This window comes from Cnephaeus nilssonii (assembly GCF_951640355.1).
Source record: "Cnephaeus nilssonii genome assembly, chromosome: 20".
NCBI lineage: Eukaryota > Metazoa > Chordata > Mammalia > Chiroptera > Vespertilionidae > Cnephaeus > Cnephaeus nilssonii.
Genome location: NC_137091.1, coordinates 14,085,407 through 14,110,850, shown reverse-complemented (window position 1 = coordinate 14,110,850; position 25,444 = coordinate 14,085,407). Strand labels below are relative to the sequence as shown.

Sequence of the window (25,444 nt, the reverse complement as noted above, 5' to 3'; positions counted from 1 at the left end):
TTCGAAAGAGTTCCATCTTAACCAGCTCTTGACTCCTTTCACATTGAAAGGCCGCGGAGCGGGACTTCCTCTGGCCTCGGTGGCAGGAATTCATAGCTCCCTCTCCAGCTGAGTCCTCCCGTCCGCTCTCAACTCTCACACCGGGAGCCTGTTGTTTGAGTGGAGAGATGGCTGCCCCCAAGCTGTTAATACTCAGTTTCTACTTCCCACTTTGTCCCAGTCCTTGGTGGACCTCAACAAAGGGAGATGAGAAGGTGCTCCCACTGTCTCTGAGCCCCAAGTGAGGAGGGGTAGCTGGAGGCGGGAAAGAAGCCAAGGAGATTTCTGCCCAGTATCTCTCCCCTACTCGTGGTTATCTCACCTGTGCCTGGCTGAGCTGTGGGCAGGGCAGAGAATGTTCTTTATCCATAAGTGATGGAAGGGGGGAAAATTAATCCCCTCGTGTGAACCTTCCAAACTCTAGGTCCTTGGTCTTTTATAAGGCAGCGTGCTTCTCAGGCGGATCCCTCCCAGCCCTGAAGACGGTAGCTTTCCTCTCTCCTAGTGGTTTCCCCTCCCCAAATCCAGGTCCGGGAGAAGGCACACTCAGAGGAGGATCCCTCCCTGAAGCCCTCTGGTTTCAGGTTTTAGCCCAAGGCTGACCCCGGAGCGCACACACGTGGACTTTCTCGCCTGACGCAGCCTGAACCTGATGAAAGCTGAGGAACCTCTGCCACGGAGAAGGGTGTCACAGTCTCCAGGTTAGATGTAGTAACGGATTAGGTCCTCCAGGTTAGGACCCGACCCGGGTGTTGGGAGAATTTCCACACTCCTGCCAAAACAGACGCCCCTGCCTTTCCGCCCCCGTGTTCCCCTCCCGAGCTGGGCTTTTCAGGCTACTAACCAGGGTGGGCCGGGGAGGGAATCCCCGAGCGGACAGCACCCCCTGGTGCTCGCTGCAGGGACTGCGGTATGGGGTAGAAGCCGGGGGCTGGAAACCGCTAGAGGGACGGACGCGTGCGCGACCCTGCAGGCCACACCACTCCCACCCGTCTGGCCTGACGGATTAGCTCCTGCGCGACGGGGTGGACGGGCAGTTGGGACTCTGCCTTCCTCCTGCCTCCCCGTAGGCGGGCGACCTCTCCAGGCCCGTGGAGGCGAGGGCGGGGAGGAGCCGGGCTGGGGGCGGCCTGGCAGGAAGCAGCGCGTACCTTCCGCTGCGAGAGGAGCAGGTGGCTGCAGTGCGGGCCGGGGCCCCAGGCTTCCTGTGCGCGCCTGCCAGCTGCAGTTTCTCCTCGGAGCTCCGTGGGCCTCCCCCGCCGCCTGGCCCGGCCCCATGGCTCAGACCCCCGACGGCATATCCTGTGAGCTGCGAGGTAAGCGCTGGCCCTTCTTTACCTACTTGTTTTGGGAGGAAGCAGTGAGGGCCCCAAAACCAGGCCGACCCAGAGCCCTGCGGATGCCGGGCAAGCGTTTCTCTTTGCTCCTTCGGAGGGCTTGCTACCCCAAGATCCACTCCTCTCCTTCCTTGCTGGCCCATAGATGAGCCCAGGCCCCCAGCCTGGTATAGACCATGGGCATGAATTGACCTCCATGGGAGGACTAGAGTCATCCAGCAGGTTGCCCTCCCACAGGCGAGATCACCAGGTTCCTGTGGCCCAAGGAGGCAGACCTGCTGCTGAAAACCTGGCTACCAGAGCGGGAGGGTGCTGAGCAAGGTCACGTCCTGGTATGGCAGGGGGACAGAGCCTGGGAGGGTGCTGTGGCCCAAGCAGCAAGAGCCTTTTGCCCTGAACAGGGTGTCAGGCACTCTCTCCCCCCCAGGCACTGCTGCGATGGAGAGCCTACCTGCTCCACACCTGCCTCCCATTGAGGGTGAGTCAGTCCCGGGCCGGGCACCACCCACCTTGCCCTCCAGCAGCTTCCTTGACCAGAGGGCTGCAGCACTGTCCGCCTTGTCCCGTGGGCTCTGCCCTTCCAACAGCACTGGGCTCAGGCAGCAGGCTGGACCGGAGTCTAGGCCCATCCGGCTCTGAGCTTCAGGCTGCACAAAGGACTGGGCTCCCAGGGGGGTGGGGCTCGGGCCTTGGTCCCGGCTGACCCAGGCCCTCCACAGGTGGACTGCACATTCAGCTACCTGGAGGTCCAGGCCATGGCACTGCAGGAGACACCCCCTCAGGTGAAAACCTTAGTCCCCGCTAGGGCCTGGCTTCACCTCCTCCTTCCCTTCCCCTCCTCCACACATGGAGCCCAGCCCAGCCACCTGCTCTCCCCAGGTTACTTTTGAGCTGGAGTCCCTGCCTGAGCTGGTCCTGGAGTTTCCTGGTGTGGCTGCCCTGGAGCAGTTGGCCCAGCATGTGGCTGCGGCCATCAAGAAGGTCTTCCCTCACTCCACCCTTGGGTGAGGCCCAGCAACTGCCAGGGCCTGGCAGGGAAGGGGGGGGCGGCAGGGGGGATGCTCTGGAGACTCACGTGGGCAGCTTCACACCCCGGAGGCTGGAAGCGCCTTTTCCCTTCTCCTTTCTCCCCCCCCCCCCCCCTCAGGAAGCTATTCCGGAAGCCCACGCCCCCCTCCATGCTGGTTCGTCTGGAGAGAAGCAGCCCCTCAGAGGCTACCTCACCCAGTAGCCCCTGTGGTAAGGGCCAAGGCGGGGCCACGTGGGGATCCCAGCCTACCCCTTCCTGCAGCCCCAGCCCCCAAGGTTTGGAGGTCTCCCAAACTGAGCAGAGCCACTTGAGGTACCGCCACCACCCAGCTTGGGTCTGATCTGCACCATCTTTTGTCTCTCTCCTCCCCGCACCTGACCCTGTCTTACCCCTGGCACCTCCCCAGGTGGCTTCTTGGAGACATACGAGGCTCTGTGTGACTACAATGGCTTCCCTTTCCGAGAGGAGATTCAGTGGGTGAGGGTAGGGCCCTCTCTGGGGGGCTCTGGAGACATCTCATCCCCGTGTGCATTGAGTCCCTCCCTGCTGCTTGCGGCCCCAAGCCAGTTGGAGACACTTTCTTCCTGTCCAGGACGTGGATACCATCTACCATCGTCAGGGCTGCCGCCATTTCAGCCTGGGAGACTTCAGCCACCTGGGCAGTCGGTGTGTGGCCTGCCAGGACTGGGAAGGGAGGAAGATGCCATGACCCACATTCCTGAGCCTCAGCCTCTCCATGGAGGGGGATGCTGGGCTTGAGATCCGGCTGGAGGACCCTGAGCTCCGCCCCTGCTCCTTCTCCCACCCAGGGACCTGGCACTGAGTGTGGCTGCCCTGTCCTACAACCTGTGGTTCCGGTGTCTCTCCTGTGTGGACGTGAAGCTGGTGAGAGTGTAGGAGCAAGGCGGGGGCAAGGGTGTGGGGACCAGGGTGCAGCCCACTGAGCCTCCCCTCTGATCCTCAGAGCCTTGAGGTCTTGGAACAGATTCTGCACATGATGAGTCAGTCGGCCCACCTGGAGGAGCTGGTGCTGGAGACCTGTGGCCTGCGGGGGTAAGGGAGACTGGGAGGGCTTGAGGAGGGGAGTCCGGGATTGGGAGGAGTTGGGAATCCAGAGTCAGGGTCTCAAGCCTGGGGTCTGGTCCCCAGAGACTTTGTCCGGCGACTGGCCCAGGTGCTGGCAGGGCACTCGAGCTCCGGGCTTCGGGAACTCAGCCTGGCCGGGAACCTGCTGGATGACCGAGGTATGGCTGAGCCTGGGGGAGTGCCGGGGGTGCGTGCTGGAGAAGGTGGGACCCACAGGTTTGCCCCTATCCCCAGGCGTGGCTGCACTCAGCAGACACCTAGAGCATCGTCCTGGAGCCCTGAGGAGACTCAGCCTAGCACAGACAGGGTTGACACCTCGAGGTAAGTGGAGCCAAGGATGGGGTGGGGTAGGGTTGGTGGAGCTTCACCCAGGAGCCTGAGCCACCCCCTCCTCCACCACCAGGAATGAAAGCTCTGGGCCGGGCCCTGGCTTCCAATGCGGCCTTTGACTCGGCCCTGACCCACCTGGATCTTTCGGGAAACCCCGGGGCACTGGGGGCCTCGGAGGACAACGGGGTGAGTGGTCTCTTAGGGGCAGTGATGGGGGGCGCTGCAGGCAGTGGGGTGTCAGAAAGTTCCTTTCCTCTCTCCCATCCCATCCTGCCACCAGGGACTCTATAGTTTCCTGAGCCGTCCCAATGTTCTGACGGTCCTGAACCTCGCAGGCACCGACACCGCCCTGGACATTGTGAGGAGGTGGTCAGGGGGCAGGCCTGGGGGAGGGGATGGTCGACGGGTCTGAGGCCCGTGGGTGGACTGGCGGGCACGGCTGGCGGGGAGGGGTCAGGCCTCGGGCCGGTGCAGCCTACACCCTCCTCCCGCAGCTCTTCGCAGCGCTGTCCCGCGGCTGCTGCGCCAGCCTCGCCCACCTCGACGCTTCCAGGAACGTCTTCTCCCGCACGTAAGGCGGGCGGGCGTGGTTGGGGGGGGGGGGGTCAGACTGCCGGGAGCCGCCTCCTGCGCCAGGAAGCCCACTCCTCCCGCTCTCTCACCAGGAAGTCCCGGGCTGCGCCCGCCTCGCTGCAACTCTTCCTCAGTCGCGCAGGGTCGCTCCGGCACCTGGCCCTCGCAGGCTGCAAGCTGCCCCCCGACGCGCTCAGGTGGGTGTCGCTGCCCATGGCCAAGTCCCCCACCTGTGTGGCCATCAGCCAAGCCAGGCTTCCAGCACTTCACCCCGCTCCTATGGGACCCATGACCTTCCCAGCATCCGGGCCCGTCCTTCTTGGTATTTGTTCGCGCCCTGGGGGCCCCTTTCCCAGCTCCCGCCACCCCCTGTGACATCCCCTCCCAGGGCCCTTTTGGAAGGTCTCGCGCTCAACACGCACGTGGGCGACCTGCACCTGGACCTCAGCGCTTGCGAGGTGAGCGCAGAGCCCCAGCGGGAGCCGGCAGAGGGCCCCCCGCTGGGAGCGGGGCTGCGGGAGCGCGGGGCCCTGGGCCGCCTGAGCCTCCCCACCTGCGGCCTGTTGCCTGAGCACGCTCCGCTCTCCACCTTCAGCTGCGCTCCGCGGGCGCTCAGGTGATACAGGACTTAGTGTGCGATGCTGGCGCAGTGAGCTCCCTGGATCTGTCGGATAATGGTGAGGCCGCCCGGAAACCCGTCCTCCCTCTGTCCACCCAATTCCCACAACATCCGCATTCCCGCAACATCGCCCATGCGTGACCCCAACCACCCCCAGGCTTCGGCTCGGACATGGTGACTCTGGTGCTGGCCATCGGGAGGAGTCGGTCCCTGCGACATGTGGCCCTTGGAAGGAACTTCAACGTCCGGTGCAAGTGAGCCCCCATCCCACTCTTGGGCCTCCCAGACAGCACCCCACCACCTGGGTCCCCGGCTCCAACTGTGGCCCATGCCCACAGGGAGACCCTGGACGACGTCCTGCACCGGATTGTCCAGCTCATGCAGGATGATGACTGTGTGAGTTCACGGGACCATGTGGGATTCTCAATCAATGGACCCCTGTAACCCCCCACCCCACTCCTTCCCCCTCAGGCCTGTGACCTGCCCTCCTTGCTGACCCCTTAGTGACAAATGGCTTTCTCTTAACCCCAGCCTCTGCAGTCTCTGTCTGTGGCAGAGTCGAGGCTGAAGCTGGGCGCCAGCGTTCTGCTTCGGGCCCTGGCCACCAATCCTAACCTGACAGCCCTGGATATCAGCGGCAACGCCATGGGAGACACGGGTGCCAAGATGCTGGCCAAGGCGCTTCGAGTTAACACCCGACTCCGGTGGGCGGGGGTCAGAGGGGTGGGACCAATGGGGAGGAGGGCGTGGCTTGGAGGAGCTTGTAAGGGGTGGGGCTGAATGGAGGTGGATGAACAGGTCCGTTGGTTGGTTGTGGCCTGAAGGAGCTCCGCCCCCGGCTGAAGCCCCGCCCCTCCCGGCCCAGGTCTGTGGTCTGGGACCGGAATCACACATCTGCTCTGGGCCTGCTGGACGTGGCTCAGGCTCTGGAGCAGAACCGAAGCCTGAAGGCCATGCCTCTGCCACTGACCGACGTGGCCCAGGCGCAGCGAAGCCGCCCGGAAATGACAGCACGTGCAGTGCACCAGGTGTGGGGGGTCCCTTCTCTGCTGCTCAGCTCTACGCGGTGGCCCTCCGCCCCACCACTGACCAATATCCCTTGCCCCTAGATCCAAGCCTGTCTCTTGAGGAACAACCACACAGACCAGGCCTCTCCTGCCAGCACCTCATGCCAGCAGCCACCAGGTCGGGTCTCTAATCCCTCTGAGCAGGTCAGTGTCCCCTCCCTAAACCTTGGGTACAAACAGAAGATAGAGAGATGGGGAGAGCTGTGGCACCTGGGAGCCCCCCTGGATCTGAAGGTCTGGCTTTCTTGGGCCCAGGGTGTCTAAAGTCCATTGTTCCAGACAATTCCCTCTCCTTGGTCTGGAGAGGAACCAATCATTCCTGAAATAGTATAGTTCCCCCAAATAATACCACTGGCAGCCTTTTTATTTTTTTTAAATTAAGAATATATTTTATTGATTTTTTACAGAGAGGAAGGGAGAGGGATAGAGAGTTAGAAACATCAATGAGAGAGAAACATTGATCAGCTGCCTCCTGCACACCTCCCACTGGGGATGTGCCCGCAACCAAGGTACATGCCCTTGACCAGAATCAAACCTGGGACCCTTCAGTCCGCAGGCCGATGCTCTAGCCCCTGAGCCAAACCGGTTAGGGCTTCTTTCTTTCTTGATTAAGGTATTACATGTGTACTTATACCCCCCCCCCCACTCCCTCCCCCTACTGGCAGCCTTTTTAAAGCATTTAATTAGGCTCTCCTGTTAAAGATGGGAAGTATTTAAAAATCTTCCCTCAATTCCCCCTGCCCATTGTAGCCCCACGTGTGACTTCCCCTTTACAGGTCTCCTTTCCCCTCTTCACTGACCTCACTTGTGGCCAACCCAGTGACCTTTCTTCTGGCTTCATCTCCCTCCACTACCTTCCCTTTGTGGGAAATGTTCCCACCTCTCCCTTCCCAAATCCCACTTCTCTCCCAAGCTCCAGGGCCCAGGCACCTTGACCCAGACATCCTGCAGGGGCTTCCCGCTCGATACATTTTCAAGTGATCTCATTATCTCCCACAAACTCTTCTCTCTACCCTGTGCCCAATCTCCCTGGTGCCCACACCCATGAAGTACTGTGGACAGAGGTTTGAACCAGGCCTCTCCTGCCCACATTGGAGCCTGCATAGACCTCTTCATCCCCATCCCAACTCTCGCTTGCTCCCTCCCTAGTTCTTCCTCTATGGTGCCTCACTCCCATTTCTTCCCACCTCTCCGTCTATTCTCCAGGTGGGTGGTGAACAAACTGAGCTTCTAAAACACAGACATGACTAACAGCTCCTTTCTTTCTATTCTGTACACTTAGGAAGTATATATAAGGTCCCTGCAGTGAACCAAAGGAGACACAGCTCTCCCTCCTTGAACAGATAGGCTGGGCCTGGTGGTATTGGCTTCAAGACCTCACACCCTGTTGGAGACCCTGGGAAGGAGGCAGTCAGGGTTTGGGGGACTGGAAGGGGACCAGACTGAGACTGGTTCTTGATGCTCCTCAGGAAGTGAACGAGCTTTGTCAGTCGGTGCAGGAGCTTGTGGAGCTGCTGGGCTGTGGTGCTGGGCCTCAGGGTGAAGCCGCTGTGCACCAGGCCGAGGATGCCATCCAAAATGCCAACTTCTCTCTCAGTGTGAGCACACCTTCCCATCATGAGGACCCTTCTCCTCTTAGTTAGGTGTCACCTTGCAACTCCTGTTCCTCCTTGGCCTCCAGATTCTCCCCATTCTATATGAGGCAGGAAGCTCCCCAAGCCATCAGTGGCAGCTGCGGCAAAAGCTGGAGAGCCTCCTGGGGCAGGTGGGCGAGGTTTGCCGCCACGACATTCAGGTGAGATGGTACCCTTGCCTGAGCCCCACTTCCATATGTAGGCTTGACCCCATCCCATAGGCTTGACTAGGTTAATATTCCCTGAGTTAATATTTTGTGGGGGTCAGAGCCTCAGCCATCCAGTCTAGGCCCTAGTCACACCCTCGCCATGCTCTGACCTTTGCCCAGGACTTCACTCAGGCCACACTGGACACAACAAGGAGCCTCTGCCCACAGATGCTGCAGGGACCCAGGTGGAGGGAGCAGCTAGAGGGGGTCCTGGTGGGGTCAAGGGGCCTCCCAGAGCTGCTCCCAGAGCACCTGCTGCAAGATGCCTTCACTAGACTCAGGTAGGATGGATGGGGCTGGGCTGGGCTGGGCAGAGACAGCACACTGATCCTTACCCTTTCTTGCCCTCAGGGACATGCGGCTGTCAGTCACGGGGTCCTTGGCAGAGAGCATTGTGGCTCAAGCTCTGGCGGGTCTGAGTGCAGCGCAGGATCGGCTGGTAAGGGGAAACTGCTTACACACACACGCATACACACACACTGCCTAGTAGGGACTCTCTAATGTCTTCTGGGGTCATAAAGCCCAGGGATATTTTAGGGTTCCCCTAGGTACTGATGGGACTATGGCTGGGGCCCTACCTACCCATCTCTGGGGTGCCTGGTATTGCAGGTGGAGAGTCTGGCTCAGCAGACAACAGTGGCAATGCCCTCTGCCACACTGGCCCTGGAAGAAGGCCAGGCCACCCCCTTTGGGCCTGGGAAATTGGAAGGCCTTTTCTTCCCTGAGGAGAAGGAAAGGGAGGATGAAGAGGAGCAGAAGGTAGGTGATGCCAGAACTCTGGGCCTGGAATCCTAGATCTTCCCATCTTGTTCTGGCGTGTGGAAGGTGGGGAGGCAGCTCACTGTGCCCTCCCCAACAGAATGACAGTCCTCCACAGAGATGGCCTGAGTCCAACCCCTGTCTTCACCTGGTTCCCTCCACTCACAGTAAGTCAGGGCCTGGGAAAAAGGGAGTTACTGAGTTGGGCTGACGCTCCATGAGACCTGAACACCTGGACACATTCATTCAGCCCTGTTGTCCTGGAAACTCACCCTTGCCTGGACCAGGTCAGGACCCCCGTGCATCCTGCAACGTTGGGGTCTGCTGTGGTCAGTCAGCATGGAGCAGGACCTGAGCAGAACAGGGCCTGGACACTGTCTCCACTCGCGCGCCACCCCTCTTCCCTACCCCAGTACGCGCATGACGCGCCGCTCGCTCGGGGCCGCGCTCAGCACCATGGACAGCGGCAGGGAGGGGCTGGCAGGGGGGAGGGGAGCGGGCGGCGTTGCCGGGGCCCCTCCCCGCGCCCTGGGCGGGTCCCCTGCCGCTTTAGCGCCGCCACTGCCACCTCCCCGAGCTCCGTGCTCTGTGCTCTTCTGGTGCTCTCCCCGCAGGTGCTGCTGAGGAACCGGAGCCCGAGCTGGCGGCTCCTGGAGAGGATGCGGAGCCGCAGGCGGGCCCATCTGCACGCGGCTCTCCGAGCCCTGCCGCTCCCGGGGCCCCTGCCGGCCCGCTGCCTCGCATGGACCTGCCACCCTCCGGGCAGCCTCTGCGCCATCCGACCAGGGCCCGGCCACGGCCCAGGCGCCAGCACCACCACCGCCCGCCGCCTGGGGGCCCTCAGGTGAGTGTCCTCCCCCTCCAGAGGTGGTGGAATTGGGGGTCGCGGTGGCCTGCTTGCTTCTCACAGATGATGGTGGGCAAGGAGGCGGGTTGTGGAGGCCCAGAATCACCTGGTCATGTGGCCACGTCCTGGATTCTTCCTGGCCACCCCCCATCCCAGTGTGGGGTCATGGGTGTCTGGGCTTTGTTAAGGGTGTACCTGGGTGTAGAACCCTGCTTCAGGTTGGCCTGTTGTATGGGTGGATGTGCAAGAAAGGGTGGCTATCTTATCCAACATCCCTCAGGGTTACTGAGAGGTACTGGGCTCCCTGATACAGGGACAATCCTGTCTACTGCACATCTGGATGGTGTGGGGGGGTGGGGAGGCTTATGTGTGGACCGGGAACTGGCTGGGTAGTGGGCACAGGGCAGAAGGGGAAGAGGAGCTGGCTTGAGGTCCCCCAGAGGGTCTGACGCAGCAGGCCTGTGCTGCTGAGCAGCAGCAGGCCGGGTGGGGTGGGGGTGGAGGATGCTGCAGGAAGCTGTTTGAAGTAGAGGGGGTGGCAGGTGAGAACGTGTGACCCAGGGGATGCGTGGGCTCTAGCCTGCTAGTGACTGGGTGGTTCAGAAAGTGTAGGACACTCCCTGGGACAAGAGTAGGTGTGGGCGGGTGTGTGTCCAAGGCCAACTATGGGTGAGGTATGTGAAATCAGTGTATTTGCCCACTAGCTGGACAGGGAGAGAGCTTGATGTCAGCAGCCCCCTAGTCATCCCAGCTCCCAGGTCCTGGAGTTGCCCAGAGCAGACTGTTGGACAAAGGAGGTGGAAAGAACTCACAGTTGCACTCAGCCTTGACACCTGACTGTGTGATGTCCCCCAGGTGCCCCCAGCGTTGCCGCAGGAAGGAAATGGGCTCAGTGCCCGAGTGGATGAGGGTGTGGAAGAATTCTTCTCCAAAAGGCTGATCCAGCAGGATCGCCTGTGAGTGAGGGGCAGTTGCGGGGGTGGGAGAGGGTGGGCTGCTGCATGGGCCTTCCTGCTTACTATGTGTCGGCTGTTCCCACAGCTGGGCCCCTGAGGAGGACCCAGCCACCGAGGGTGGCACCACCCCTGTCCCCCGTACACTGCGAAAGAAGCTGGGCACCCTCTTTGCCTTCAAGAAGCCTCGTTCAACACGGGGGCCACGGCCTGATCTAGAGACCAGCCCCGGGGCAGCTGCCCGCACTCGAAAAACCACACTTGGGGACCTACTGCGGCCACCAGCCCGCCCTGGCCGTGGGGAGGAGCCTGGTGGGGCCGAAGGGGGCACTGGCAGCCCTGACCCTGCCCGTAGGAGCCGGCCTCGCTACACTCGGGAAAGCAAGGCCTACTCAATGATACTGCTACCTGCTGAGGAGGAGGAGGCAACACTGGGTGCCAGACCTGACAAGGTGAGGCCTGGTGACATGGGTGAGGGCTCTGCTGGAACCGAGGGCACTGGGCTCTCTCCCCACTCTGGCATCTCTGACCCCAGAGGCGGCCTCTGGAGCGAGGAGACACAGAACTGACCCCATCCTTTGAACAGAGGGTACAAGTGATGCTGCAGAGGATTGGCGTGAGCAGGGGCAGCGGGAGTGCCGAAGGAAAGAGGAAACAAGTAAGTTTGGGGGGACACAGTGTGAAGTGAGGGGGCCGGTGCCATGTGGCTGTCTGTGGGTGACATATGTGACCAGGAGGATATTCATGACACAGGTCTGTTCCACCCGCTCCTTCTCAAAATAGATTCAACCATTCTTCCCTCTTGGCTTCTGCCCTGGCCCAGGCCACTGCTTTCTCCTCCTTGGAGGTCAGTCCTTTCTCTGCAGATCTCACAGAATCTGACCTTGTTACCTACATTTGTAACAGCAAGTCATCTAGGGACTTCCTCTTAAGCCTCTGCCCTGACTCCTGACCCTGCCTCAAGGGCCTGTGGGCTCAGTCCTGGTCACTGCTTTTATCTCATTGCTCTCCACCCCTGGTTGCACCCCCCGAACCAGCTTATCACCACCCATGGGTTGGTTATATTGGCTCCTCTTCATCCATCCCTGCGTTTCCGTGAGCCTCCCCGACTCTCTCCCATCGCTATCCTGCTAATGCCACTCTGATCAGTCCCTAGTAACTACATTATAGAAAGTGAATCAGAACCAAGACATCACGTTATGTGTGTCTATGTCCCACCATCCCAGACTCTGAACTCTAAGAGAGTTTGCCATGTTGCCCACATTTAGTGGCAGTTATAAGAACAAGGCTAGGGTAAGCTGAGCTTGACTTCCCTGTTTCCTACAGAGCAAAGATGGAGAGATCAAGAAGGCTGGCTCAGATGGTGAGATCCCGGGCTGGGGCAGTACATTTTGGGGGAGGGGGGTGTCCTTAGAGATAAGTCCCCAAGGGACTTGCTTTTCTGGGCGAGGGGTGGGGAGGGCCAGGTTTTTCTTCCCCTCACTCCCAAGGCCTGGTGCCCGAGACCCCTGTCCTACTTTGCAGGGGACATTATGGACAGTTCCTCGGAGGCCCCTCCCATCTCTATCAAGTCCCGCACCCATTCCGTGTCTGCTGGTGAGCGAGGGCCACTGTGTGTGGTGGGGGAATATGCAGGTCAAGCTCACTTCCAATGCCTGGCCTAGGTCTTGGCTGAAACTCTTCTCCTTGCAGACCCCTCATGCAGACCTGGGCCAGGGGGCCAGGGGCCTGAGTCCACCACCTGGAAGACACTGGGGCAGCAGCTGAATGCAGAGCTTAGGAGCCGTGGTTGGGGCCCACACGACGGTCCAGGACCCCCTTCCCCTTGTCCCAGCCCTCGAAAACCCAGTCCCTCCCCAGACAGCCTGGGCCTCCCAGAGGATCCTTGTTTGGGCCCCAGAAATGAAGGTAAACGGGCATGTTAGCCCCACCCCAATACTGGACTGGGGACCGGAGGAGTCCCTGCTGGGAATTTTAGCTCCTCTGGGGACCCTGAAGGTAGGGGACAAGGGCTGGAGTGGTGGCAGCTGCTGGGACCATACCCTGATACCCTGGCCTCCCCCAGATGGCCAGCTGAGGCCGAGGCCTCTCTCGGCAGGGCGACGAGCAGTGTCTGTGCATGAGGACCAGCTCCAGGCCCCTGTTGGTGAGGGGACACTTCCATGGGTGCTTGGGTGCAGGAGAGGGTGGGCTCCGGGTCTCCCTTCATGGGTCTGCTGAGGGGGCCACTGGTGGTGTGAGGGGTGAGAAACCAGGGAGCAAGGGTCTGACAGCCCTTCCATTTAGCCCAGGTTCCAACTCCGAAAGAGCAACCTCTGCTCGGGTAGGAGGATACAGGGGAAGGGGAGGCTCTGAAGCAACAATGTGTGTGTGCATGTGTGTGCACTGGCACACGCTGGGGGCGGAGGGCTGGGGACAAGCAGCAAGCACTTAACCTACCACAAGCCTTTCTGTGTCTCTCAGAACGACCTTTAAGGCTGCAGCGGTCCCCTGTCCTCAAGCGAAGGCCAAAGCTTGAGGCACCCCCATCACCAAGCCTAGGTAAGAAGGGGCTGGGCTGGTTGTTAGGGTGGCAGGACCGCTCAGTCCAATTCTGACCTTCCTCTCCCCCTCCTTTTGCAGGATCTGGCCTTGAAGCCGAGCCTCTGCTCCCACAGGATACAGAGCCCTCCAGCCCTGAGCGGAGCCCACCCTCCCCAGCCACAGACCAAAGAGGCGGCCCCAACCCCTGACCCTCTCCTTTCCTGCCGCATGAGATTATTTTATTAAAAAACTCGAAGCAGAGTGTGGAGCACTGTTTGTCCACTCAGAGGCATAGACCTATATGCACATTCTCCTACGTGGTCACATGACCCCTCACACCTGGGTTTGCTCGGATTCCGGCTGTGGCTCCATCAGAAAATGCAAGGTCCAGGCCAGGAGCTGGGGACGGAGCCTGGGAAGAGAACCAAGGCTGTAGGTCAGGGTTTGGGGAAACTTTCTTTTTTAAAATATATTTTATTGATTTTTTACAGAGAGGAAGGGAGAGGGATAGAGAGTTAGAAACATCGATGAGAGAGAAACATCGATCAGCTGCCTCCTGCACACCCCCTACTGGGGATGTGCCTGCAACCAAGGTACATGCCCCTGACCAGAATCGAACCTGGGACCCTTCAGTCCGCAGGCCGATGCTCTATCCACTGAGCCAAACCAGTTAGGGCTGGGGAACCTTTTTTCTACAAAGGCCATTTGGATATTTATAACATCATTCTCAGGCCTTACAAAATTAAAAACTTAAAAATTAGCCTCCCTGGGTCAGACATTTCCCACACAGAGGGGGGCAGGCACTCACCTGGCAGCTTGGACCTGGGCACAGAGGGAAGTGCAGGGTGGATCGTACTCATATTGGAAGGCGGAACCATCTCGATGCTTCTTTGGGGGGTCCTGAAGAGGATGTGGTGTCTGAAGAGGGGCCAACAAGAACCCCTAACCCCATCCAAGGCTACCCCAGCTCTCCTCCCAGCTCTATCCAAGGTTCACCCCATTCCACCCTCCAGCTGTAGGGGGACTGTGCTCACCCAGTCAGGACTGGACTCCAGGACTCCCTCAGTGGTTCTTATCCGTGGAGAATGTTGCCAGTTCTTGGGGCGCAACCCTAGTTCCTTGAACTCCAGTCTAGATTTCTGGGGCCGGGACCTGGTCACATCAGCCTGATGTGAATTGGGGATGTGACCAAGAGGTGACAGACTTGGGGTACAACTCAGGAGTGGGGATCTGGTTACATGGCTGGGATGTGGGGAAATACAGGGTAGGGAGTGGGGGGTTGAGCAGATGGCTGGCTGGGACTGGGAGCTGCCCTTCTGCTCTGTGTCTAGAGCAGCCAAGGACTCGGCAGGCAGAAGGCTGACGCTGGCACCACTTTCCTGTGATGATATGTGGCTGTGTAAGGCAGGATTTCCTGGGGAAGATGGGACTCACTGTGAGCATAGCCCTCTCAGCTCAGACCAGCTGAGTGGCCTATGACCTTAGGCAGACCTCCAGGGGCCATGTTCATCCCTTTCATAGCTTCCTGTGTAGCCGGGCAGTGTTTTGGCTTTAGCACCACCCTACCTGAGGAACTGAGTGAGGAAGGAGAGGAGGACAGGGTCAGCGACAGGTCCTGAAGAGCGGGGTCTGATGGGGGCAGCTCAGGGCCTAGGGGTCAGGAAAGGCTTATCAGCACTGTGGGTACCAGACCCCCAGATATTCCCCTCCGGACCTCTCCAGTCCTCCTTACCCTGTGTCCTCTGACCTGGGCCCAGAGAGTTCAGGATTTGCTGGTCATTCTCAGAGATGTGTAGCCACAGGCTGGGGACAGTGTACACAGCTTCTCCCTGTGGAAGTGAACCGTCAGCCTGGCCCTTGCCAAACTCCTCACCCTGACATTTCCCAAGGGAGGCCCCAGACTGACCATGGCCAAGTGGCTTGAGGTGGCCCAGCGGGTGAGCGGGGGTGCTGTGCAAGGGCCTGCCAGCATCAGACAGCTCTCAGCCAGGTGCACTAGTGCCCCCTGATGCTCCTGTTCTTCCTGCACCTCATCCAGAAGTTGGGTCAGTGAAAGGCCTAGAGTCAGGGGGCAGGGGGTGGGCTGAAGTTCAAAGATAAGGGTAGGGTGGGTGGGGAAGAGGCTTACTAAAAGAGCAGGAGGTGATAGCTGGAAAGTCACTCTACAGAGAGTTAGGATCAACCCCCACTTACCTGCATTGGAGGAGGCCGACTCTGTAAGGTGCTCCCTACAGAAACAGAGGGGACAGGCCTGAGGAACAATCCTGAGGCCTGTCAACACATTTGCCATCATCTGACCAAGGCACACCTGGCCCAAACCCAATTCTAGACTCACTCGAGGCAGTCTTTGAGCTTTTTCTGCACATCTGGGTCCTGGTTGCTAGGAAAAAGATGGTGATAGGCAGTCAATGTTACTAAGGGCCCAAGCCCTCTCACCCCAAAGGCCTAGGCTAGGGGTGGGGGAACATCTGGCCCACGGGCCATCTAACACCTACAAAATCATTTGGTCTGGCCCTATCAAGGCATTAGGGGTGAGTTAATTAAATGTTTAGTCAAGCCGAAACCGGTTTGGCTCAGTGGATAGAGCGTCGGCCTGCGGACTCAAGGGTCCCAGGTTCGATTCCGGTCAAGGGCATGTACCTTGGTTGCGGGCACATCCCCAGTGGGGGGTGTGCAAGAGGCAGCTGATCGATGTTTCTAACTCTCTATCCCTCTCTCTTCCTCTCTGTAAAAAATCAATAAAATAAAATTTAAAAAAAAATGTTTAGTCAAATATAGCAGGCTAATTTTAAGATTGATAATTTTGTATGGCCCTCGAATGATATTATAAATATCCAAATGGCCCTTGGCAGAAAAAAAGGTTCTCCACCCCTGGCCTATGCCAACGCCAGCCAGGCCTGGATAGGGAGAGCAGTTGGAGGTGGAGGCATCACTTACCAACCAATCACCCAATCCCGGGGCTGCTCCGTGGGCATTAGGCTGAAGCGGTGCACCTGGAGGTAGAACTCCGCTGGCTAGAGGGGTGAAATCAGGGATGGGTCTCAGGGGCTGTCACGGAGTCAGGCCAAGTAACCCGCCCAAGCCAGCCTCACCACTCACCAAGCTGCCCTCTGCCACTTGGACTCGGACCTCGCAGTCTTGCAGCAGCAGCAGCCGGCCTTCAGCCCCTCGGAAACCAAACTCCTTCTCTTCCCTGCGGAGAGCTTGACCCTCACAGCCTAGCCGGCGGAAACTTAGTCCCGCCCGCCTGGGGCCCGCCCACCTGGAGCCCCAGCTGGGTTCAAGTCCTCTACGGTCCTGTGGCGCCTTTCTCACCAGTCCGAGGCGTCCAGAGTTTCCCGCGTCACCAGGCATCGGACACTGTGGGTTCCGTCGGACACAAGCAGCGCGGCCCCGACATCAGACGTGTCAGGGGCGCAGGACGGGCCTGGGGCCTCGGCCTCGGCTTCCTGCAGCACCTGACACAGCAACGGGCGTCAATCCCACCGCCCTGGGGACCCACCTGTCTCCGGGCCCTGAGGGGTTGGGGGGCTCACCTGAAGCAGCTGCCCTGCCCGTGGACTGGAGAGTCTCTCTAATCCCAGGACCAGCTCTCGAATCCACGGCCGCAGGACCACGCTCCTCAACCTGGCCATTCCCGCAGCTGAATTTAACGGAGCACCGCTCACCCAGGTTTCCCGCGGGCGGGCGCCCGGTCCCGCCTTTCATCGGAAGAGGAAATGCACGACTGCTGGGCGGGACCTGAGATAGAAGCCCCGCCCATGTGCATGCCCGCGCGTGCGCACAAGCGTATACTGGTTGGGAATTTCCGTGCAGATTCTTGTCGGCTTGACTAGATGCTTCCCTGCTTGTTACCTCTCGGAGCAACAAAGCCGGAGCCTCTTTTGGGCCGTCCGTCAAAACTCCCTTGGCACCGGGCAGGAAGGGGTCAAGGGCTGTTTCTGATGGAGAGGGAGGGACCTGGGGCCTGAGGCTGCGGCCTAGGGTAGTCCGAGGGAATTGGCTCGAAGCCCCTTCAACGCCGTGTGACCCCGAAGAATTCAGTAAATATTAACTCAGTTTCTCATCTACAAAATTAGTAGTCTTGTAAGGCCAGTAGAAATATTACCGATAGCACTCAATAGGTGTCACTCTCCCCTCGGAGTGGCCGAGCACCGCCCCCCGCCGCTCCCCAGGATCCTGAAAGCGGGACGAACAGTAGCGTCATGACGTAAGAGCACACGAAGACGTCTCTATCCCCACCACCGTTGCCTAGGAAACGTGGACTCCGCGTTCCACGCTCCGTAGCTGGCCTCTTGACGTCACGGTCTGGATGGGAGGGCGGGGCGAGTGCTACCGCCAGGGGCGGGGCGGCGCGGGCCGGCCGGGCGGCCGGGCTGTGCACCTGCGGGGCCGCCTGGCGCAGGGTCCCGGGCCCGCCCGGCCCCGCCATGGCCAGGCCACAGAGAACCCCGGCGCGCAGTCCGGACAGCATCGTGGAGGTGAAGAGCAAAGTAAGGGCCCCTCCAGTCCTAGCTCCGGCTTCGGCACTAGGTGCTTCCAATTCCCTCATTCTCCCCTCCCTAGCTCCTTGGTCCCACCACCTTTTTCTCTCCACTATCCTCCACATCCCATTCTCTGGCTTTTCTTCTCGCTTTCCCGCGCCCATCCTTCCTTTCACTGCCGGCCTCTAGAGTCTCTCTGTGGCCTGGGTTACCTGGAGGGCGGGGAGAAGACCTTGGACAGCGGCGTCCCTGGTACTGGAGCTGAGGTCTGGGCACAAGGCTGCAGCTGCTGCGGCAGCCCGCTTTCTCATCCCTGCCCCTCCTCGACCTGTGGTGAGAAAGGACGCAGGGTCCGTCCTGACCCCTTCTCTCCCCCCACTCCCTGCCTCTAGTTTGATGCCGAGTTCCGACGCTTCGCGCTGCCCCGAGCTTCTGTGAGCGGCTTCCAAGAGTTCTCGAGGTTGCTGCGTGCGGTGCATCAGATCCCGGGGCTGGATGTGCTGCTTGGCTATACAGATGCTCACGGCGACCTACTGCCTCTCACCAACGACGACAGCCTGCACCGGGCCCTGACCAGTGGGCCCCCGCCGCTGCGCCTGCTAGTGCAGAAGCGGGGTGAGGAGAATGGGGTACAGTGGGCAGCCTCTGTGGGGTAGGGTGACAGGGCAGGTCTACAGGGATTAAGTTCATGCCCAGGGTGCTCAGGCTTCACCCTCAGCAATCCCTGCCCTTGGGCTGACCTCCAGGTGGTAGGAAAGTTATAGTGTCCCCTTCCCCCTGCCTGGGCCTGATGGGAAAGGGGGAACAGGGTCTCTGATCTCAGTGTCTCCCTCTCCAGAAGCTGACTCCAGCGTCCTAGCCTTTGCCTCCAACTCTCTGCAGCGGCGTAAGAAGGGGCTCCTCCTTCGGCCCGTGGCACCTCTGCGCACCCGGCCACCCCTCCTAATCAGCCTGCCCCAAGATTTCCGCCAGGTTTCTTCAGTCATAGATGTGGACCTACTGCCTGAGACCCACCGGCGCGTGCGGTTGCACAAGCACGGTTCTGACCGCCCACTAGGTTTCTACATCCGAGATGGCATGAGCGTTCGTGTAGCTCCCCAGGGCCTGGAACGTGTCCCAGGCATCTTCATCTCTCGCCTGGTTCGAGGGGGCCTGGCTGAGAGTACAGGACTGCTGGCAGTCAGTGATGAGATCCTCGAAGTCAATGGCATTGAGGTGGCTGGGAAGACCTTGGACCAAGTGACAGATATGATGGTCGCCAACAGCCACAACCTCATCGTCACTGTCAAGCCAGCCAATCAGCGCAATAATGTGGTGCGTGGGGCATCTGGGCGTCTGACAGGGCCTCCCTCTGCTGGGCCTGGGCCTACTGAGCCCGATAGTGATGATGACAGTAGTGATCTGGTCATTGAGAACCGCCAGCCTCCCTGTTCCAATGGGCTGTCTCAGGGTTCTCCATGCTGGGACCTGCACCCAGGCCACCTACTTCCAAGTGCCCGCAGCTCTCTGCCATCCCTGGATGATCAGGAGCAAGCCAGCTCTGGCTGGGGGAGTAGCATGCGAGGAGATGGTAGTGGCTTCAGCCTCTGACACACAAGGAAGCAGTCCTTGCCACTCCAGGGGACTCCTCAGTGGGGTTTTAGCTTGTTCACAGGGCCCTCTCAGTATGGGGGACATTAAAGGTTTTTTACAAATGCAGTTATGGTCCTTCTGTATCCCAGCCCCAGCCTCCTCCCTGATCCCACAGTCTTGCCTTCTGCCCTGGACGTGAGGCAGGACTGAAGGGCAGCAGAGAGACCTTCCTGCAGTTGGGCAGCAGGAGGGCCACCACAGTTAGAATTTATAGGGTAAGAAAAGCTCTTATGGAAACAAATCCCACTGTGTACAAAAAGTTTAATTTTGACAAAGGGGTAAAGAGGCTGGGCTAGGATGGCCCTTCTGCAGCCACCAGTGGCTAGGAAAAGTGCTCTGGGGATATTCCTCCCCGCCCCGCCCCTTGCCACTGCTTCTGTCTTTAGACTTGATGATGGGGCCTGACCCTGTCCATTGCAACCATGCAGTGATCCTCAGCTAGGACCCGTCACTACCCCTGTAAAAGGGCTCAAGCATCCATCTTCACGAAGACCTTGGGGCGGGAAAAGATCTTGATGGCCTCCTCTACCTGTACCAGCTTCCGGTCCAGCTCAGCACGGTGGCCCTGGGCCCTCAGGGAGTCTGCCCCGGCAGGCAGCAGCACCAGCTCACGCAGCAGCTGGCTCTGGCCTACAGGGGGCCCAGGAACAGTTAGTGTTAGACAGGAGTGCAAAGTTCTCAGTGGGTTCCTCACCCAGTCCACATACTCACTCTGGAGCAGATTGCTCAGTGTCTCCAGACGCTGGTTCTCAGGCATGCGAGTGTGGCCAGGGGGCATGGCAGGGTCCGGCTGGTTATGTTGGCGGGCCTCAGCCTCCCGACGCCACAAATCCCTACGCTCCAACAAGCTGTGGATGCATCGATTCAGGTTGATGATCCCAGGGCAGATGTAGGCTCCCACCTGCCATAGGCACCCCTCACCCTGGGTGTTGGGCGGTGGGACCTACTAATGGGGTACGTGGCCCTTCTGTGTGGCGTTGTAGTGCTCCTGGGCTTGCCGCTGCTGTTCCAGTACCTGTGCCAGGACCTGCAGCGAGCGGGAATGCCGCCTGGGGGCCCTCTTGGCAGTGCGGGCATTGTGGCTAATGAAGTCCACACCTAGGCCTGGCTCCTGCAGGACACGGCAAGCGTGATGGGAAGACAGCACTGAGTTGTTCCCCTGAAACCCCCAGGATCCCTGTCCCACCTTCTATCCCACACATACTCTCACCTTGGCATTCGGATCTGGTGGGGATAGCTGGGGACTGGGGACACGGGGTGGTGGGAGCCCAGGACCACAGCGTGAGTGCGCCCGCAGGAAGTGCACGGTCTCTGTCCCAGAGGCAGGGCCAGGCTCCTGGAGGGCAGGGCATAGAAAAGGGATAGCCATAGTCAGGCTGTGGTCAAGGTCTCAAAACCGAGCCTCTATCCTCTGCCCTATGGGTCTCCTCCCTCTTAAAAACACTTCTCATCAGCATTTAAACATGTGTGTCTCTCACATCCTTAACAACAAACCACCCTCCTACCTCAGTCCTGGCTCCAGCTACCATCCTTTTCTCTCCTTCCTAGCCAAGCTTCCTGGATATGTCCCCACCAAGGTCATTGACAGCTGGCTTCCAAGCCCGCAAATGCAGGGTCATTTCCCTGGTCTCATCGTCCTCAGCCTGATCCTCAATAACTTCTAGGTCTCACTCCTGAGATCCAGGCCTGATTCTCCATCTGCTTCCTGGACACACTCCCACCCCCTGGGAGTTTCACAAATGCTCCAGCTTCAGCACATCCCCATATAACCTAATTGTCTTTTCTCTCAATCCTGATCTTCCCCTTGATAGAGAAATGGTGCCACCATCTACTCAAGACAGAATCCCACCACCGTACGCCTGTCCCTGACCTTCCCACTGCCCGTAGAAATAAAGGCTGAAAAGTGGGTTAGGTGGCTCTTTATATGGCTCCAGCTGATTACTTAGCCTACCCTCATGCTCTTATCCCCTCACAGTAAACGGTACACAGCATCCCCACTGCCCACACTCCCTCTAATCTTAGGACTTCTATCTGTGAGGTTCCATCTATAAAGAATGTTCTCTTCCATTCTCCCCTCACCTAATTCCTACTTGCCGCTCAGGATCACCCAGCCATCACCACTTCTGAGAATCCCCTGCAACAGAACCAGCTACCTCTCAGTCTCCTGTTACCTTAGTCCTGTGATTTTCCTCCCTCCCCGTAACTCAGATCAGGGCATAATAGACTCCTGGCAAATAAGATGGACAATACTTCTGGCTCCCTGAGGCAGTTACCTGCAGCTGGGCCTTGACTCTGGACTCAACTTTGTCATACTTGGGCGAGCGCCAAAGAGCCTTCAGGGGCCTGGGCTGGCCCTGCTCCCGGCTGTGCTCCTGCTCACGGAAGCGCCTCTGGATCTCCTTGATCCTCTTCAGATTCTCCTTCTCATGGTCTTTAGGGTCCTTCCCTGGGAAAAAGGTGTTACCAGGCTTTGCCCTACATAGAGCCCATGAAATCCAACTCATATCAGTTCACACACAGGTCTGACCGCTCTAAATTAGACCCTATACAGGTACTCCACCTCACCATCTTATTTCCTTTCTCACATGGTAATTTATCTTCTATCCCTGAGTATTTTCTACATTTTTATTGTGAAGTATGCCATTGATTATCTTATATATAATATTCATCTTACTTGTTTATTGTCTCCCACTTTGACTTAATGGCCCATGCTTGTCTTCAACCTGTTTTCATAGCACCTACTGGGCCTGGCAAACAGTAGGCACTAAACAACAAACATTTCATTGATACGTGAATTCATGAAGCTGAACTAGCCTTTCCTGGAGACTACCTCATTCGGTCCTCTTCTGTGAGAAGGAAAAGGTAGTGCATCGCTCCCTCCTTTTATAGTAGGAGAAATCGACACTCAGAGAGGCAAAGCCTGAACCCAGGTCAGGGCAGGAGAAGCATCAGTTTTTGAACTCAGGTTTAATCTCAGATTTGCCTCGCTGCCCGTTCTGCCCAGAACTTACTCTTGGGAAAGGCCCGTGGGCCTAGGGAAATACCCCCAAGTTGCAGCAGCATGCCCCCCACGCCGCATCGGCCACGCTCCAGGATCTCTTTGGCTTCAGGACGGATGCGGGGGCCGCGGGGCGGGGTGGCGTCCAGGTCCGGGTCCGAGGTTAGCAGGTCCAACTTCAGCGCGTTTCCCTCAAGGCGCCCTTGGGCTGAGGGGTCCGACAGGGCGGAGTGCGGGGTTCAGTGGTGGAGCTGGACCCGAGCCTAACTCGGGCCTTCCTGGGCCGCGACACCCCGCAACTCACCGGAGGCGGGCCGCCGGTAGTAGTCAGGACAGAGCGTAGGGTCTGGGGGGATGGGCCCCGAAATGCGGGACGGGCCCTCGCACATGCCGCCGTCGTAGCCCTGTAACGGTGCACCGAGGCCTGCCGGGCTGCGTCTCTGGGGTCCCCAGCTCCTTCCTCAGCCCCGTGCCCCTTCCCTGGACGGGACCCGTCCGGCCTGCACTAGCTGCCTGCGCTCCTAGCCCACTTCCCTCCTTCGTTCGCGCCCCTCCCCCTCAACACCCAGGCAGGGGGCTCACCAGAGCGGTTTTTTGCAGCCCGCAGCTGAAACCCGACGGGTTTTGCTGTTGCTAAGCAACAATAGTTTCCGCTTCTGAGGTCAGGGGCCAATGCCCCTGGCGCAACGTCTTCTGGGGTTTGTAGTTCCAGTTCAGGGTAGAGTTGGTCGATAGCCAGTCCCTTTTCCCATCCCGGCCCTCGCCTCAGAGCTAGTCTTCCGGGTACAGCAGTGAAAAGGGCCCGTCTTCGCCTTCACTCCCAACTCCCAGCAGAGGTGCTGACTCCGCGCAGCTATGGCCTCAGCAGGGACCGAGAGGCGACCAGGAGCCCAAGAGGGGACGGCGGAGGGGCCTGCACAGCTCTCGGAGGCACCCCGTGGCCACGTTCAGAGCTCTGAGGTGAACATCAGGGCTGTCTAGCCTTTACTGTTGGCCTCGGCGCTCTCTAGGAGGCCAAACTCTGTACGTTGACCCCCTAACTGGCAGGACAGGCTTCACAGGCAGACAGGAGCATGGGCTGGTGCCCTCCATCCGATTTGGTGTCTAATGACTGATCCCTGTATCCCTTGTCTGGCTATGGTGACCAGTTACCTATGTGTCACCTCTAGTGTCCAGTAATGGGAAATCAGGGCCTGGTGTCAGCTCATGAGGCCTGTGGGACCCAGGGTGAAGACAAGCGTCCAACAGGACCAGTCTCAGAGCCGGAGCTCCAGGAGGAACAACTCAAGCTGGAGGAAGAGCGGCTCAAACCAGAGGTGGAGGCACTGGAGGAGCGAGGCCCCAGGCCTATGGCCTCTGTTGTGAGGTCCAGTCATGGTCCCAAGAGGAAGCCAGTCAAGTGAGGGGGCTTTAAGAGGGAAAGGGACAATAGGGTTGGCGGGGTGGGGTGGAGGGGGTATCACACCCCAGTAGGATTCCAAATTCCTGCACTCCTGCAGGGTGCATCCTTATCCCCTGCCACCACCATTGCTCCTCACCCCTCAAGGCCTTGTACAGGACTGAACTCACATGAGCTCTCAGCCCTTATCCAGTTTGGGGCCTCGTTGACCAGGAAAGGGACAAGAATCTGGGCCTGAGGTGGTGGGCATGCAGGGCTATTCCCTCCTCAAGCCTCCTGTCCCCCAGCCTCCCAGGGCCTAGTCACCAAGCCCATCCTAGGGCTGAAGCTGAGCTGCCCCAGGGGCTGCCGCTGCAGAGGGAGGACCTGGAGGGTAGCCAGAGCGAGCCTTCACCGTCTGCCAAACAGCACAAAAAAGCCAAGAAACGCAAGAGTCTGGGGGCCCCAGTGCTCCCAGCTGTGGCCAGCACAGTGTCTGCACCCTCAGAGACCTTGGGGCTAGAGCGTGAGTGGCAGTCCCTGGCCCTTCTCTTCCCACCCCCCCCCTCCCGCCTGCTGGCCTCCTGACATGGCACAGCTTGGTGCTCCAGCCCCTGCTCTGCCCTGGGTCCTTGCAGGAAAGGCTCAACGCTTACGGCCCCTGTACCAGTACATCAACTATTGCAACCCTGAGCTGAACGAGGCAGCGGAAGTGGATAGGGAGGCTGAGGCCGAGGTGGAACCTGAGTCGGACCCAACCCTGGTCCCCAAGGAGGCATGTGTGGAACAACTGCCAGCCTTGCTGCCAGTGGCAGGTGAGCTGGACTCAGGCCTCACTTTGCCCTGCCCCAGTATGTTCGTGTCTCCCACCCATGCTCTGGTTCCCCTTGGAGAGGAGGCTGGAGAGGAGCCTGGGGGTTTGCCCAGCTTGGGGGTCAGTGGCCTCCTCAAGACTGAGATGGATAAGTCAACTCAGGTGGACATCAGCAAGATGCTAAGTGTCTGTGCTGCCCCACTTGTACCCCCACTCTCTCCTCAGTACAAGTGACTGTCCCATCCCAGGGGTTGCTTCTCTGTTCCCAAGCCAGGACCAGAGCACAGCCTGTGGGCTTCAGCCCTCAGGTGAAAGGGGGGATTCTGCCCTGCCCCAACTTGGGACCTTGGACTTGCTGAAAATAAATGTTTTTCCTTTTTCTCAGACTTTGACTCCCCAAATAAGATGCCTGAAGAGGGAGAGCCTAGGAAAGGTGGAGGATTCCCCAGTGCAGGGTTTGATGCCTCAAAAGTATAGATTCGTGGGCACTACCTCTGGTCTAACGGAATCAATCTGCAGGGGTGGGACCTGGTTCTGTGCCCTTAAAGGCCCCTCAAATAAACCTGAAGATCAGACAGGATATAGTGAGGATGGGGAGGGAGGTGATGAGGAACAGGGGGCAGAGAAAGGAAAGGGACTGTCCAGTCACGGAAGCAGGTGCTTGGCCTTGCTCCCTGTCTCCCAGGAAGGGGCTTGCATGTAGTCTGACCTTGAGGGGACCAACACTTGGGATACTCCCTCTGAAGTGGCAGTTTATTTGCCTGCCCCAAGACCGGCAGCTTTGGAAGGTTTTGTTGTTAAACCACAGCTGGACCAGACTTTGCCCCATAATGGCCCCTAGTGACAGAGGATCAGTGCCTTTTTACCGGCAGGCAGGGGTGGTGGTGGTGGTGAATGGTCTCCCTGGAGTCTGAGAGCCAAGCCACCAGATGACCACTGCTTCTCACCCGTAGGGCTCTGGGAAGAGGTGGCCAGTGCTGGCCATTTTGAAAACCCTCATATCCAACTGCTTCCGGGTCCTCTGCATGTCCCCCTGACACCATAAACACAGGGAATTTCAAATGAATCATTTCTCCTCTCTCCAACCTGCTTTTCCTCCTGTAGCTCATCTGCACAGTGTTCAAGCCCAAAT

At 59.1% G+C, this 25,444-nt stretch overlaps 5 protein-coding genes across 11 annotated transcripts; 3 read left to right on the top strand and 2 right to left on the bottom strand.

The window, feature by feature from the left end:
- The first annotated feature begins 1,279 nt into the window (after nt 1-1,279).
- CARMIL2 (capping protein regulator and myosin 1 linker 2) lies at nt 1,280-13,261 on the top strand. 3 transcript variants are annotated; one of them, XM_079800692.1, is made up of 39 exons: nt 1,280-1,355; nt 1,614-1,708; nt 1,804-1,854; nt 2,096-2,158; nt 2,256-2,380; nt 2,524-2,615; nt 2,813-2,883; nt 2,999-3,072; nt 3,216-3,291; nt 3,371-3,459; nt 3,556-3,650; nt 3,727-3,813; nt 3,896-4,008; nt 4,103-4,180; nt 4,317-4,393; nt 4,488-4,592; nt 4,784-4,853; nt 4,991-5,072; nt 5,172-5,268; nt 5,353-5,410; nt 5,546-5,718; nt 5,880-6,042; nt 6,124-6,225; nt 7,551-7,679; nt 7,763-7,876; nt 8,045-8,205; nt 8,276-8,363; nt 8,534-8,683; nt 8,784-8,850; nt 9,298-9,527; nt 10,386-10,486; nt 10,572-10,935; nt 11,019-11,141; nt 11,810-11,846; nt 12,008-12,079; nt 12,176-12,391; nt 12,549-12,629; nt 12,947-13,024; nt 13,106-13,261. In XM_079800692.1, exons 1-39 carry the CDS (start codon nt 1,316-1,318, stop codon nt 13,213-13,215), a joined length of 4,197 nt encoding a protein of 1,398 aa, XP_079656818.1. In that variant the 5' UTR covers nt 1,280-1,315; the 3' UTR covers nt 13,216-13,261. The 3 variants fall into 3 exon arrangements, with proteins under 3 accessions (XP_079656818.1, XP_079656819.1, XP_079656817.1); XM_079800693.1 differs by lacking the exon at nt 12,549-12,629; XM_079800691.1 differs by lacking the exons at nt 1,280-1,355; nt 1,614-1,708; nt 1,804-1,854; ... (1 more) ...; nt 2,256-2,380; nt 2,524-2,615 and having other exon boundaries at nt 2,788-3,072; nt 11,070-11,141.
- Nucleotides 13,223-16,787, bottom strand: ACD (ACD shelterin complex subunit and telomerase recruitment factor). 3 transcript variants are annotated; one of them, XM_079800696.1, is made up of 12 exons: nt 16,543-16,775; nt 16,322-16,464; nt 16,106-16,199; nt 15,944-16,020; nt 15,342-15,386; nt 15,200-15,234; nt 14,913-15,064; nt 14,754-14,835; nt 14,573-14,656; nt 14,041-14,420; nt 13,815-13,906; nt 13,223-13,418 (listed from the first exon to the last, which is right to left on the bottom strand). In XM_079800696.1, the coding sequence occupies exons 1-12, from the start codon at nt 16,639-16,641 to the stop codon at nt 13,340-13,342; spliced, it is 1,362 nt and encodes a 453-aa protein (XP_079656822.1). In that variant the 5' UTR covers nt 16,642-16,775; the 3' UTR covers nt 13,223-13,339. The 3 variants fall into 3 exon arrangements, with proteins under 3 accessions (XP_079656822.1, XP_079656821.1, XP_079656820.1); XM_079800695.1 differs by having other exon boundaries at nt 14,739-14,835; nt 16,543-16,767; XM_079800694.1 differs by having other exon boundaries at nt 14,739-14,835; nt 14,913-15,234; nt 16,543-16,787.
- Nucleotides 16,788-17,421: 634 nt separating this feature from the next.
- On the top strand, nt 17,422-19,292 carry PARD6A (par-6 family cell polarity regulator alpha). Of its 2 annotated transcripts, none has more exons than XM_079800700.1 (3): nt 17,422-17,499; nt 17,883-18,105; nt 18,332-19,292. In XM_079800700.1, the coding sequence occupies exons 1-3, from the start codon at nt 17,437-17,439 to the stop codon at nt 19,078-19,080; spliced, it is 1,035 nt and encodes a 344-aa protein (XP_079656826.1). In that variant the 5' UTR covers nt 17,422-17,436; the 3' UTR covers nt 19,081-19,292. The 2 variants fall into 2 exon arrangements, with proteins under 2 accessions (XP_079656826.1, XP_079656825.1); XM_079800699.1 differs by having other exon boundaries at nt 18,329-19,292.
- A 74-nt stretch (nt 19,293-19,366) lies between these two features.
- ENKD1 (enkurin domain containing 1) lies at nt 19,367-22,728 on the bottom strand. Of its 2 annotated transcripts, none has more exons than XM_079800701.1 (7): nt 22,703-22,728; nt 22,425-22,524; nt 22,134-22,328; nt 21,396-21,568; nt 20,333-20,458; nt 20,070-20,233; nt 19,367-19,970 (listed from the first exon to the last, which is right to left on the bottom strand). In XM_079800701.1, exons 2-7 carry the CDS (start codon nt 22,507-22,509, stop codon nt 19,592-19,594), a joined length of 1,122 nt encoding a protein of 373 aa, XP_079656827.1. In that variant the 5' UTR covers nt 22,510-22,524; nt 22,703-22,728; the 3' UTR covers nt 19,367-19,591. The 2 variants fall into 2 exon arrangements, with proteins under 2 accessions (XP_079656827.1, XP_079656828.1); XM_079800702.1 differs by lacking the exon at nt 22,703-22,728 and having other exon boundaries at nt 19,367-19,752; nt 19,834-19,970; nt 22,425-22,680.
- Nucleotides 22,729-22,880: 152 nt separating this feature from the next.
- On the top strand, nt 22,881-24,988 carry LOC307116600 (uncharacterized protein C16orf86). Its single transcript, XM_079800703.1, has 4 exons — nt 22,881-23,080; nt 23,290-23,519; nt 23,807-24,024; nt 24,137-24,988. Exons 1-4 carry the CDS (start codon nt 22,976-22,978, stop codon nt 24,544-24,546), a joined length of 963 nt encoding a protein of 320 aa, XP_079656829.1. The 5' UTR covers nt 22,881-22,975; the 3' UTR covers nt 24,547-24,988.
- The last annotated feature ends 456 nt before the right edge of the window (nt 24,989-25,444 follow it).

Bases quoted from the DNA above. Each gene is read 5' to 3' on its own strand.
- LOC307116600 (XM_079800703.1), top strand. From the start codon at position 22,976: ATGGCCTCAGCAGGGACCGAGAGGCGACCAGGAGCCCAAGAGGGGACG. The intron at 23,081-23,289 runs GTGAACATCAGG...TGTCACCTCTAG, and splicing joins GCCACGTTCAGAGCTCTGAG to TGTCCAGTAATGGGAAATCA. The intron at 23,520-23,806 runs GTGAGGGGGCTT...CCTGTCCCCCAG, and splicing joins CCCAAGAGGAAGCCAGTCAA to CCTCCCAGGGCCTAGTCACC.
- PARD6A (XM_079800699.1), top strand. From the start codon at position 17,437: ATGGCCAGGCCACAGAGAACCCCGGCGCGCAGTCCGGACAGCATCGTG. The intron at 17,500-17,882 runs GTAAGGGCCCCT...CCCTGCCTCTAG, and splicing joins TCGTGGAGGTGAAGAGCAAA to TTTGATGCCGAGTTCCGACG. The intron at 18,106-18,328 runs GTGAGGAGAATG...CTCCCTCTCCAG, and splicing joins CCTGCTAGTGCAGAAGCGGG to AAGCTGACTCCAGCGTCCTA.
- ENKD1 (XM_079800701.1), bottom strand. From the start codon at position 22,509: ATGTGCGAGGGCCCGTCCCGCATTTCGGGGCCCATCCCCCCAGACCCT. The intron at 20,459-21,395 runs GTAACTGCCTCA...CCTGCCCTCCAG, and splicing joins GAGTCAAGGCCCAGCTGCAG to GAGCCTGGCCCTGCCTCTGG. The intron at 20,234-20,332 runs GTGAGAGTATGT...CGTGTCCTGCAG, and splicing joins CACCAGATCCGAATGCCAAG to GAGCCAGGCCTAGGTGTGGA.
- CARMIL2 (XM_079800692.1), top strand. From the start codon at position 1,316: ATGGCTCAGACCCCCGACGGCATATCCTGTGAGCTGCGAG. The intron at 5,411-5,545 runs GTGAGTTCACGG...TCTTAACCCCAG, and splicing joins TCATGCAGGATGATGACTGT to CCTCTGCAGTCTCTGTCTGT. The intron at 13,025-13,105 runs GTAAGAAGGGGC...CTCCTTTTGCAG, and splicing joins ACCCCCATCACCAAGCCTAG to GATCTGGCCTTGAAGCCGAG.
- ACD (XM_079800694.1), bottom strand. From the start codon at position 16,641: ATGGCCAGGTTGAGGAGCGTGGTCCTGCGGCCGTGGATTCGAGAGCTG. The intron at 16,021-16,105 runs GTGAGTGGTGAG...TCACCCCTCTAG, and splicing joins AAGTGGCAGAGGGCAGCTTG to CCAGCGGAGTTCTACCTCCA. The intron at 15,387-15,943 runs GTAAGTGATGCC...TCTTTTTCCTAG, and splicing joins CGGGATTGGGTGATTGGTTG to CAACCAGGACCCAGATGTGC.